Here is a 13,195-nt window from a genome sequence, read left to right as displayed (position 1 = left end):
TTGGCTCGGACCCTGCAATTCTTCTGTGGAGTCAATGCTCCTGCCACAACCGTGATTTAGAGATGGACTCTGTGACCCTCCTACCCTTGTCTCTTCGGCATACCCTCTTAGTGTGCACCGTCACAACAGGCATAAGCTTCAGTCTGCACTTGGCTTTCAGTGAGACCTAGAAAAGCCTCAGCAAAAACAGATTAAGTACAACTCAGCCCCTGAAGTTGGGGTTCCAGGTAGAGTCACTTCCTTTTTCCTGCCCAGGAGTGAGAGAAACCCACCGACCTTAGTAAATGACAGGATCTAGCTGGGAGTCTCCGGTCACCTCTAGAGTGAGCTTGGAGGCAGGGTATCTGGAGGCCTGGGGGCTGTGTCTTAAAGGCACGGAGGAGGAGGGGTGTATGGCTAATGGGAAGCAGGTGAGGAGCTGTCTGTGCCCCAGCCAGGGGACAGGCTGGCTGGGATGACCCAGCCGGTGGGAGGACCTGTCAGCTCACAGATAATCCCCTGAGACAGGCTCAGGGGTGCCCATTCGTATTCATTATGTGTGAAGTGGGCGGTTGTAAAGTTAGCTTTCTCTTCATCCAGTTGTCGCTGGACAGAAAAATATGAGCTGTGGGCAGATGCACCTGGATGGGAGCCAGTAGCCAGCATCCGGCCTCCCCGTGCCCTCCCCACAGGCCCTCTAAGCATTGCCCATGGCCTCTGTCGGCTCCACCGCTCTCTCACTGACTTCATCCTGGACTCAATGTCATTTTCTTCTGTCTGGTCCCATCCTTATGTCAGCTTCATTTGCTTAAGCTTCACAGAGTCTCTCTACTTCTCTCCTTCCAACTTTCTTTCTTTCTAAACTAGGAGAAAAGAAAGTGCGTTTCTTGGCCACTGCTGTCGCTGGCATAGCACATGCCTAGCATGGAGTAGGAAGGCCTTAGACATCTTTCTGCCTCTATGGCCTGCCATCCCACAGACTGGGGTCCCAGGCTGAAATAAGAAAAGCAAGCTGAGCAGCAGCACACTTTGCTGTACTTCCTAACTGTGAGCACATTGTGACAGCTGCCTCCCGCTCCAGCTGCCCTGCTTCCTCCAACACAGCAGGAACTGGGCCACAGCCGGCAGAGGCAGACAGATCTCTGAGTTTGAGGTCAGACTGGTCGACAAAGTGAGTTCCAGGACTACACAGAGAGCCCTGTCTCTGAAACAAAACAACAACCAGAACAGAAGCCTGTGCCGTGAGCCAGAATAAATCCTCACCTACTTACACTTGCTTTTGTTGGGATTTTTATCACAGCAAGAGAACCACCCAGGACAAATGGCTCTCTGGCGTTTGTAGGGCGGAAGGGTCCAAACAGCCCTGACCACTCCTTGAATGGAATGATGGCATTTCTAGTGAAGCCGTATGTCCCCTGGAATCCGAAATGGGGACTTGAGCCCCGATCCCCTTACTGACCAGGGGGTAAAGTCTAGGAGGCTCACCAGTGAGTGGCAGTCCTAGACAGGGCTCTCTTTCAGCCAGTGTCAGAAGAGAGAAGAAGGAAGTTACCAGAAGCTTTCTCTGGGAAAGGAAGAGAGAAGGAGGATCCGTCTATGGGGCTGCACAGCCATCTCATGGTAACTGTCTTGGTTAGGAAATTCAGTCTGATGGGGGACTTGTTCTCTCCTTGATAATAAACATAGCACCCATGTGTCTTTGCATGCTTGGGTTTCTCTGTGCCTGAAAGATGAGGCGTGGGGTGGGGGATGGCAGGGCTGGGCTGAGTGGAATTCTTCAGAGCAATGTGGTTGTGTTTACTGGGAGGGTGGGAGGGCCAGGCCTGCTTTTTCCCTGCCTTCCAGGCTCCAGAGATAAGGCAGGGGATGAGGGGTAGAATGGGTAATACTCTAAAACCACAAGAAAGAGTTCTGGCTTTTGTCTCTACCCCACAGCTCAGACACGCTCTCTGGGGCATCTGGGAGAAGACAGATGCCCCGCCCCCAGCACTTGGGGTCCCAGCCCACAGGCACTCAAAACCTCCATAAGATCCCTGTCCTTCGATTCTCTCCGTGGTCACTTCAACCACAAGCTTTCCTCAGCTTTCTTACTTCTGTTCCCACCTCCGAATTTCCCTACCAAATAAATGAGGCCCGACGCATTAGAGCCTCTTGGGGTCTGCCAAAGCCAGTGAGCTGATGCAGGTGACAGAGCCAAGCATGGCATCCATTGACCTTGAGGGTTCTGTCACCGACCCTGCACCTTTTATTAGAAGCCCCTGGATTCTTGCTGCTCCACAGGGGGGCTTGGCCCAACCTAGATCATAGATACAGTTTAATCCTAAAGCAACGGAGGACCACGCACGTTGGGGACAGACAGCCGCTCAGAATGAAAAAAAAAGAAAAAAGAAAAAACAAAAAACACCACTGTGTTTATTACTACAAAACAAAGGCATCTTTACAAAAATTGGGATCCGGGTCTCAGGGCCTCAGAGGCTGGAAAAATCTGTTTTATTTTGATCAACATCCAATCTGGTTTCTATGGCATAGTCCTGACCTGATTCCATGAAAACAAATCCAAATATTTAATGTTTGGTGGAATTTCTTCCCTGCCCCTTGGAGAAAATGACTCCAAGTATGTTGGTAGACTGGGCTGAGGGTAGAAAGATGTGAGGGGTGCTTGTGACAGAGGAGACCCCCACCTTTTATCAAACTGACTATAGCCTTTTGGGCAAATGTCAGCTCCAGGCACTGAGCGAATGTCCCTTGGTGGCCAACCCTAAGTGCCACAGAGAGCACCTCCCTGCTCAGTCTACCTCCTCCTTCCATCTTCCTGGACTGGCTCCCCAGATTAGAAACAGTCTTGAGGAAAAGGGCAGCGTCTGTCATCTTTCCTCTCGCGCAATTTGAATGAGGGGACCCAGTTTATAAGGAAGAGTCCTGCGTGCTTTGAAGTCTCTTCAAGTCGTCCCACCTATTCTAAGAGATAAGATTCTGTAGCCTGTTCCCTGAAGGAGGCTGAGGGTCCCAGATCCTTTCCCAAGCTTCTGGAACCACCCATGATACGGAGGCAGAAGGGTTTGCTGTCTGGTGTTCAGGTGGAGATGGGCAAGGAGCAGGTGAGAGCAGGAAGAGGAGCGGGCAGCTCAGTCTGTGTCCGTGCAAGCCATCACGTGGTCCAGTTCAGCAGGCTGGGAGACTCTTTGGGCTTCACCCTGAGCGAGACAAGGCTTGGAGACTTGTAGTCACCATCCGGAGAGGGCTCAAAGCTATGTCCTCCCAGGGCAGGAGGAAAGCCATGGATGGAATAGATGCCGGGGTGGGCTGCAGGGGAGGCTGGCACCCCCATGAAGCCAGCCACATTTCCATGGGAGTGGGAGTATGGGGACATGCATGGAGAGGGGATGCCCTCTGGAGACATGAGGCAGGGTCCCCCTGGGCTCCCAGACCCTGGACTGGGCCACAGGGAGTTCTGCAGCTGAAAAGAGAAGGGGAGAGAAAGGCTATGAATTGCTTGGCCCAGAAGCTGGCATCTTACCCTGCTGGCTCTCCCATTGTCTTTGAAGCCTCAGAAGCTTTCTAGAAGTCTCCACTAGGCCCAGGGTCACATCCCTCCTATCATCCATACTGGCATTCAGGATGTCCCCACCATGGTTTCTCAGAAACTATACTCTCTTCCTTAATTCCTCCATGTTCTGTGTGTATCAGAGTAGGCAATAGCCCTGTTCTGCCGAGGAAGAAATTAAATGATTTGCCCATATCACACAGCACCCAGATGCTGCAGGAGATGCTGCAGCCCCTCCCTCCTCCCTCGGAGCACATGTTCTCACTGGCAACCCCATAGATCAGGGACAGGCCTTGTTGAAGGGCGGGGCTAAAGGTCTCACCTGAGGATGACTGTCAGTCCGGGGCAGCACAGAGATGTCATAGGCAGTGGTGAAAGGATTCCGCCCCTCCTGCATCTTCCCATAACGCTCCCGCTTCCGCCACTTGGCTCTGCGGTTCTGGAACCAGACCTGGGGACCATTGGGGAGGGTTAAGGGGTGCCAGAGCAGCCCTGAGGACTAGAGCCTAATGGGTGAGGGTAATCACTGAGTCCTCTCCTGGGATCTAGATCCAAGTCAGAAAATCCCCAGTGGCAGGAGCGTAGAGAATCCTCACTGTTTCCAGAGCCAGTGGAGCCTGGGAGAGGCCCCATCCCAGAGCAGCACTATTGGCCCCCAGGGGCCCCAGCAAGCTTTCCCAGGCTGAGTCACTCTCTTCCTTTCCATCCTGGCTAGGTCTTGTCACAGTGTTTGTTATAGGGAAAGGGGGCCTGTGGGCTTCAGGGGCCCAGGATACCTCCTAGGTGCGCCAGTGTGTGGGTGTTGGAGTCTGGTTGATCCACCATGTAGCATCCAATGAATTAAGGCATTCCTATTCAGTTAACGCATTCCTATTGAGGTCATGGTCCTGTCTAATCCCTCAGTGGCTCCCTGGAAGCCCCGGCCTAGAGCCCATTGCCCAGCAAGGCTGCTCAGGTCTCTGCCGTCTCCATAGCCTTCTGTCCTGCCATGCAATAGCACTTGGTTCTTCCTCGATGCCTCCCAAGCTCCCACCCACCTCTCTCTTCAGACACCTGCTGTGTTGTTCCTTCCCACCTGTGTGTAAGTTCTCCCTTCCTGGACTGCCCATCTCTTCAACACGTCATCCAGTCTGGGTTCTTCTGTAATGTCCTGACCTTCCTCAGTCTCTCATCACATTCTAAGCCCATGCTCTCTTTAGGGATCTACTTCTCAGTCATTCATGTGTTCTTGGCAGGTGAGGGATCATATGTCTTATACACATCTGAGCATACGTGTGATGAATTTGGCATATACCCTATCCTATTTTATTTATTTGTATTGGCATATATAATTCTATTTCTTTCATTTAATATCATGTCAGCTGTGGAATAGATGCTGGTGATATTGAAACCAAACCAAGGTGGGTGCAGTGGCTCATGCCTGTAATTCCAGAACTTGGGAAGCAGAGGCTAGAGGATATTAGGTGTTCAAGGCCAGCTTCAGTCACGTACTGAGTTTGAAGTCAGTCTAAAATACGCATAACCCTGCCAAAATTCAAATCCAAAACCGAAGTCAAAGCCAACCACACACAAATCAACCATTGTTTTCTAGGGAGCCATGTGGAGATAAAAATAGAAAGAGCAGTGATTGTGTTTCTTATATGTGTGTAAAACCCCGCCACCCTGTCTGGGAGGAGAACATCCTCAGCTCTCGTATGGTCCCTTCTCCTTGATTACCTCTACTCATGTAGGCCAGTGACCTGATAGCTAAGAGGTCCCAGGGCAGGCCTGGCCAGGGTCAAGAGTGTCTACCATGAAAGCCCTCCTCTCTCCTCTTCCTCCTCTTCAGGCATTAGGCCTTTACTGGGAATTAGTCTTCTGTCACCGTCCATTTCCCGCTGGAGCCTCTCCACTCTGGACCTCTGCCTGGGCTTGGGACTTGCCCTCTCCGTTGTCACATGTGTGGTCTTAATTAGTCCCCTTCATGGGGTGGGGTTTATGGTAAGTGTCATGCTCCTGTCAGAGAAGAACCTCCCCGTTCTCTAGGGCCTTGGTGGTTGGGGAGGCTTCTGGACTGGGTTTGGGGGTTCCATGGGTCAGAAAGGCCTAGGAGCTGGACCTGGTGGCTCATGCCTAAAACGTGTGTTATTTTGCCAGCCCTCAGGAGGCTGTGGTAGGAGGATCTTTAGTTTGAGGCCAGCCTGGGCTGTCAAATGTATCCTGGGATAGCCTAGGTTCTAGACAGAATGAGACCCTGTTTCAAAAGCACTCCCCTCCCCCAATTAAAACAAAAGAAAAAGAAAAGGAGGAGGAGGAAGAGGGGGAGGATCGTGGAGAGGAGTGAGGGAGGTGCCCCTGCCCCACACACCACGCATTTCCACAGGGAAGAGCAATTCAGACACCACCCCAACACAACATTCCAGAGACTCCCTGTTCTGGACTTTCTTAGCTTGTAAAATCTGGGGTTGTTTCCATAGCTTGAAGAACCTTGGCGGACAGTCATAGAAGACAGTTTTAGCTGCCACCTAGACGGGACAGGAAAGCAGGAGGACACGACAGGGAGAGGAAACCACTTGAGCCTCTCCGGTCCTATCTGGCTATCAGACCTGCTTGATGGACCTTGCTGGCTTCTGTAGAGCAGCCTGTGGGGCCCCACTGTCTGTTAGAGTTGGTCCCCACCATAGCATTTTCTCGAGTCTCTAAAAGGGCCCCATCCTGGGAGTGATTAACAGGAACTTCTCTTCCCTCACAGAAGGAGAAGCAGATTCCTCTGCCAGGACGGTGATCTCACCTTTCTCTAGAACACCAAACCCTTCTCTGCCACTGGCCACTGGGAGCCTGTTCTTATTAAACTGTGAACCAAAGCAAGGCCATGGGTGACCACTCTTCCTCTAGAGCCAGACTCTCAATGAAGGTCCTCTCCACCCCAGTCCTGCTTGTCACCTTCCTGTTCTCCATCGCTTCCAACACGTTTGGGCACAGCTTTCCTTCTTCCCCTTCCAGCATCCGCTCACCCTTCTCTCCCCCTTCTTCACTGGCTGGGTTCCCCACTATGTGAGGCAGTTGCAATAGCCAAAGGCCCTAAGGGTTGGTCTTTGTACAGAAGAGCCTGTTGAGGGGAAACATTCCTGGTCAAGTCCTCCTAGCTAGAAGCTGGTTGTTGGCTCATGGTGAGCCTGACACGCCCTGAAGTCACTTTCCCACCCTGGCCAGCCACCTCAGAAGTAGCACTGTTAAGTGTTCAGGACTCACTTCTTCCACCTGGTGGCCCTCAAAATTCTCTGGCTTTCTACTGGTAATTCCTTTCCCAAAAGTGGGCAAGAGAAACACCAAATATCTAGCCAGCTGGTAAATAACAGAGGATTCCCAGGGACCATGGGACTCCAAGAGACCAATGCAAGACTATGCTTGAGCCCTAACCTAATGTAGTTCATTAGGAATAGAGAAAAGTCTGTAGCCACAGTAGAGCTAAGCATGAAGGGTGATCTCCAAAGGCCAGCCTCCAGGAGGAGCTGGGCAAGGCGACTCTGTGAGACACTAGTGCCCACCTCTCCTAGCCCTTCCTTGATCTGGTCCATGGTCTGAGCGACTGTGTCAACCAGAAAATCTGGTGCCCACCATGGCCTCACCTGTACCCGGGCCTCAGTCAGGTCTGTGCGTAAAGCCAGCTGCTCCCGGGCATACACATCGGGGTAGTGGGTTTTCTGGAAGACTTTCTCCAGTTCTTCCAGCTGGAATGTGCTGAAGGTCGTACGATTCCGGCGCTTCTTGCTCTTGCTCTTGGCCAACTCCATGGAGTCAGGAAGTCCCGGGGAAAGAGGGACACGAAGGCTGGCCAGGCAGGGACCTGGGGAACCTTGCACGTCAGAGGGCCCGTCTCTGGGACCTCCTCGGCAGTCCACGGGCAGCTGGGGGAAGCTGGCAACTTTGGAGGCCTTCTCTTCAGCTGCAATGGAAACACAAAAAGGAGGATGAAAACCTAACAGGGGGGTTTTGTGGGTGGAATCGAGGGAGGGAAAGAGCATTGAAGTTCTAGTCTCCGCCTCCTCCTCCTTCCCCTGCTCTTCCTCCTGGCAGCCACCCTCCCTGGGAGCCTGGCATTCAGAGGCCTGACTGTTGAGCCTCCAGCTGGGGAGGGGGCCCTAGGGAACTATGTGCTCTGTGGTCTGGGCAGATCTTCTAGGGCCTTAGGGGGGTTCATTTCGGGGAAGTGCTCTGTGGTGGTGTGTCCCACAGGGTGTGGAGGTGCCAGGATTGGCGCCACAGCAGGGACTGCCACCCTGGCAGGGCCAAGGGTGGGGGCAGGGGTTAAGGATGGGGTGATTGACATCTCCCACCCCTTTCTAGAGTGTTCTCTTGTTCTGGTTGTGCCGGCCTGGATTCCCAGGCCCTCCATCATGAGCTTACTACCAGGGCCAGGCAGGCATGGACAGAGATGCATAGACCACCTTTGGCTGGTTTCCCCGTGCCTCATTCTCTGAAGTCCAAGTCTCACTGACATTAGTATTAACTTTCCCAACTCTGAAGTATGAAGAGCAAGCTGGTACAATGACGATTCCATAGGAATCACGGGTCTTCATTCATTCTAAAGCTGTAAGGTCAGAGCAAGAGCTTAGGGTCCAGCACAGAAAGATGGAGGCCAGATAGGCTGTGCTTTGGCGGGGTCCTGAGGGACCAGTACCACAACCCCCTTTCCCAGTTACCCTCAGCATTGTCTGCCGCCCCCCCCCCGCCCCCAAGGAGTGTCTGAGTGCTTCCTCATCACCTCTGTTAATAGGCCAGGTGGGAATAGATCCCAGCAGCCTCCCTCTGATAGGCTCTTAGTCAGGAACCCCATATGACTGACCTGGCATGGTGAAAAACAGATCACCACATTCATCCCCCACCCTTTCCCTCTGGAAAAGACCCCCAGCGGTGTCCCCATAAAGTTTCTCCTAGACAGTCTCGGGGGATGGAAGCCACAAAGACGCCCTGCTGACTCAGAGGGCCCCTTCTTTGGTCCCAGGCCCATCTCCAATGGGGGCCTGGCCCTCAGGAGGCCTAGCTAGCTGGCACCAAGAAGCATTTCTTCCTGAAGACTTAATGTCAAGATCACAGCTGTAAGTGTGTATATGGAGGGGTACCCTGAATCAGATGAGTCCCTATCTGGAGGGCACTTTCAGCTGGAAAGTGGTCAGTGACCCCCCTTGGGATCACCCAGACTGTGAAATAAGCTTTCCAAGGGTGTCCTGAAGACCTAGGCAGTCACACCAGGCCTGGCCTCTGGCTACAGCAGCTTGTAGAGGCAGTCTCCTTCATGATGCACAGGTCATGCAGTCACACTGCAGGCCTTACTGTGCCCATCGTCACATCTTGCTAGGAAGGAGGAATCAAAAAAAGTCAAACTACATAATAAAATTGTCAGAGAGAGCCGGGAGCTTGGAATGGGTCACCCTGGAGATATCAGGACCCTCAAAAAGGCCTGGCAGGGAAGAACTTTGCTGTCTCAGGTTCTCAGGAAGGTGAGGGTAGATTTCAGGCAGAAAATGGGTGAGAGGAACCCAGGACAAGGGCTTAGGAATACGTTAGTTAACCACCACAGAGAGCTCCCGGAGGTGTTCTGGTTCCTAACTCTCAGTGTCTGTTCCCTGTTCCTAGAAGAGCCAGCTCAAAGGAATTACTCCAATCTAGGGCCCCGCCACTTGCTTTCCTGATCTTGAGCCCATAAGCCGATAAAGTCAAGAGATCAAAACCCAGCAGAGCAGTGATCCTTCAACAGAGGCTAAGCCTGCTGGCCTCTGCTCCTCTCTAAGGGCCAGACAACTGCTGCCCCTCTTCATTACTCTTTCCCTCAAACCTCCCTGCTCTAGCTGGAGGACTCCAGGAACCCAGCCGCTTTCCAGAGCTCCCCAAGCAGCTTCCAGAGGAGTCAGGCCTAGGGAGAGCAGAGACAAAAATGGGAGAAAAGGAAAGGAGCCCCCAGGAAGGCAGTCTCAGAGTTGACACCAGCAGTTCAAGCTTGCCTGGGGAAGGTGGTTCTGTCAAGGAACTCCTCTGAGGTTTGAACTATTGTCAGCTATTACAGCACATTGGGGGTGGTCCAGAGAGAGAACTCAAGTTGGTTGTTTGGCCACTGGGAGCCTGAAGCTAAGTGTAAAGAGGATCCCGAGCCTGTGCAACTGCAGGAATGCAAAAACCCTCTGTAGGAGTGAAAGCCAGGTGCAAGGACTGGGACCTCTAACATGCCAACAGGGGTCAGGATTCTTTATCTCTGACCCGGCCTTCAAGCATCCCTGACAAGGGAGAAGCACACCACAGCCCTACCACAAACTGTCTAAAGTCACCTCAAGCTGGGTTGGTGAGTAGCATCCATCCTCGTGCTCCAAAGTCCGGATGGGTGGCACTCACTGTTGTCACAGAATCAGCCACCTGGCTTTCAGCTTTCATGGCAGCTTTGCGTTAAGATGCATCATTTTTTGTCGTCATGCTGGGGTCTCTAAATGGGTCAGGTAGTTTCTGAGCTTGGGCTTCCTCAGTTCTGAGGGCTGCTTTTAGGGAAGACCTTAAGTTCATAATAAGCACTTAGTTCAGGGACGCCAGCGACGCGGTGGTGTTCTCCTTGGAGGTTCTAAGCCAAAGATTTAAATTCTACCCGGTTGGCCGGGTCTTGGGGCTGTAGGTCTCAACTGAGGCAGGCAGGCAGAACTCTAGCAGGAAACGTTTCCAGAGGATTCGTTCCCAGGTCAGAGAGCCAAGCTTAGGGACAAATTGGCAACCCTGGAAGAGCCGGAAGGAACCACCCCTGCACACATAGGTATCACCCGAGGAGGGTGGATGGGTGGCTGGAAAGGACAAAACAAGGCCCGCATCGGGAGAAGGGCAGGATGCTCTTTGCAAAGTGCGGCCGGCCGGCGGGAGACAGCCGGGGTGGGGATGCCGGGTGAGAGAGTCAAGCTCCTAGCGCAACACCCGGTCTCAGAAAAGACCAGCCAGCGCTCCGAGACCGATAATTTAAAGGCAGGGACGTGTGTGTGTGTGTGTGTGTGTGTGTGTGTGTGTGTGTGTGTGTGGTGTGTAAAGTATCTTTACTAAAGATCCATGTGCAACGAAGACCAGAACCGAAGAGCTCCAGTCAGGGCGTCAGAGGGAGCAGCGGTCAGGACCCCAGCCCAGGCTCGAGCTCGTAGCGCTTCCTTTGCGTTTGGCCTGTCTCCCCGCACAACCCAAATCCCAAATCGTTAGTTTTCGTAGCTCATTTGTTGCATTTGATGCGCGCTACCCCTTTAGGAAGTATCCCTTCTTTCGTTTGTTCTTCTCTCTCTCTCTCTCTCTCTCTCTCTCTCTCTCTCTCTCTCTCTCTGTGTGTGTGTGTGTGTGTGTGTGTGTGTGTGTCTTTTTCTTCCTCGTTTTCCCGCTTCGTTCGATCTGCGGTTTGTTGTTCTTTTCGTTCGTCCATTTACTCTCTTTAGTTTCTCTGTCCACCCCACCGATTGACTTAGCCTGTCACCTTTATTCTTCAACCTCTAATCCGTTGTTTTGTTCAAATTCCCTATCTCCCCTTGGGTTGTTGCTGGCGTGGTTTTACTTTCTTTAGCCTTGTTTCGTCGCCGCCCGCCTCACTGCTTTTGGCCATGCGACCACCAGCTTCTTGGCTGTCCAAGAACCCGAACATTAGGTGCAGGATGCTGCGCAGCGGAGATCTGGACTGTGGGGTGGGTGCTGCTGGGTGCGACACCGATCCAAGCGGGTACCTGTCGCTGGCGGTGCTCTGGGCGCTGTGCGGATGCCGCCGTCTGGCAGGGATCAGAGGAGCCAGGCCAACTGCTTCTCATTAAGTCCCAACTGTGGTTTTTATCAGGAGAGCCTCTTTCAAAGGGCATCAGACGCGAAGCTCAGCGGACTTGCTCATTTCCTTCGATGACCCCAACACACCTCCCGGGCCTCCCCTACACACTCCCACCACCCGAACCGGACGAAGGCTGGAGCTGCTCGCTGCCCAGCTAGCTACTCCAGCTACTCGAAGTGCAAGCGATTTCCGCATGGGCGGATCTCCAGAGAGATCCATCTCAGAGTCTGGGCTGCGAAATGAGGCAGCATACAAGGGGTGGGCGTGGGCGCTGAGACTCTGGTGGGTCAGCGGGTACAGTGGGCCGCAAGCCAGTCTTGCTAGACCCGGCCAGTCAGGCACATTCTCAGATAATGACAGGGGCTGACTCGCCTTAGCACACACTGCCCCTGGAGCGGGAAGCGTCCTAGGGTTTAGGACTGTCCAGGGCCGCTTCCGACGGCTCAGAGGTGGCGGTTCGGTGCTGGAATGCCAAGCGCAAGGAGGGCGGCCTTCCCCGTGACGGGAAGACAAAGTTAGTCGGAGAAACAAGAACATAATTATGCGGTCTTGACAATGGCCCCGGCACTGAAGGGGATCGATTGGCCACCTCCACTCTGCGGAGCGTCTAAGGGCAACGGCAACACCCTTTCCTGAAGAGGCTGGGCCCGACGCGGAGAGCTGGGTAAGTCCAGGCCGCAGCCCTTCGCTGGGTCCAGCTTGGCCACTAAGTCGAGACCCAGCCTATGCGCTCTGTCAACGGGCGCCAGACACAAAAGCCGAGCTCTTCTCTCCCAGCGTCGAGGCCCAGTTAGACTTCCGGGCCCTCGACCCAGTCCCCGCTTCTGGGTCGGTGGCAGCAAGAGGCCTGATTAGGGATGAGCATGATCCCTCCTTTCAGGTTCTGTCGCCTTCGAGGCAGGAATGGGCCCAAGATCGTCGCCACTCAACCCTTCTTTGACCTCCCGCCTCCCTTTGCTGCTGCTGCCGGGGACACAGGCGACTCTGCCGTCCCCAGCGCACTGGCCTTGCCTGCCCAGGCCAGTAGCGATCAAGCGAGGGAACCGTGGGAAATACGAGACGGGCCAAAGTTGAGAAGCAGAAAAGTGCGAGAGAGGGTCGGGGAAACCTAGAGGGGCCGGGGGTGTAGGGGGAACGACACCGGGTCCTGCTGCGCTTTACCTTCCGCGGGGCCCTCGTAGAAGTGGCCGCCGTTGAGCATCGGGCCTGGCCCGAGGTCCTGCAGGTACTTGGCGGGCGGCTTGGCGGGCTCTGGGAGGTAGGGTTCCAAGGGCCCGCAGGCCGGGAAGCGGCTAAGCCGCTGGCCTCGGGGTGGTGCGGGGTGCAGGTGAGGCGCTGCGTCGGGAGTCCCCTGGGGGCCTGGAGGTTCGTCCCCTGTGGCCGCATAGGGACCGGCTGCCGGCCCCACGGAGAAGGGCGCGCAGCTCTCAGGGTCCATGCCGGCTCCGGGCTCACAGGCCGCCGGGGCTCCGGGGCTCCCGCTACCCGCGCTGCCTGTGAGCGCCTGCCAAGGGGGAGGGACCTGGGCTCGGGGGCGCGGAGCCCCCGGGAGCGGCGCGCGCCGCGGGGGGTGGGGGGCAGGAGAGGGGGCCGCGCCTCTGACTTAATGCTGGAACCATCCACGTCACGTGCGGCCCCGCGCGGGTTAACCCCTCGGAGCCCAGGATCCCCCTGATTCACCCCGAGCCGATATCACAAGCAGTTGGAAGAGAGGAAGAGGAAGGCAGCTTCCTTTCGAGGGCAGGATCCCCTTTGTCTACCAGTCTGGGTGAGTTTTGGCTCTGAGCTGCACCCTTGAGTCCTGATATCCATCTCATTGGCTCTTGTCCCCAGAGAGGCGAGGCAGTGTGGGTAGACATCCTCCTCCA

General features: G+C 54.4%; 1 protein-coding gene across 1 annotated transcript; it reads right to left on the bottom strand.

The window, feature by feature from the left end:
• Positions 1-3,127: 3,127 nt before the first annotated feature.
• On the bottom strand, positions 3,128-12,770 carry LOC121438074 (homeobox protein aristaless-like 3). The gene is made up of 4 exons (XM_041638293.1): positions 12,489-12,770; positions 7,132-7,448; positions 3,846-3,974; positions 3,128-3,436 (listed from the first exon to the last, which is right to left on the bottom strand). The coding sequence occupies exons 1-4, from the start codon at positions 12,763-12,765 to the stop codon at positions 3,128-3,130; spliced, it is 1,032 nt and encodes a 343-aa protein (XP_041494227.1). The 5' UTR covers positions 12,766-12,770.
• Between the last annotated feature and the right edge of the window lie 425 nt (positions 12,771-13,195).

The sequence above is a fragment of the Microtus oregoni genome, unplaced genomic scaffold, assembly GCF_018167655.1.
Source record: "Microtus oregoni isolate MIOR12 unplaced genomic scaffold, Mior012 000054F_ref0000373, whole genome shotgun sequence".
Classification (NCBI taxonomy): domain Eukaryota; kingdom Metazoa; phylum Chordata; class Mammalia; order Rodentia; family Cricetidae; genus Microtus; species Microtus oregoni.
This window is presented reverse-complemented; position numbering and strand designations above follow the sequence as displayed.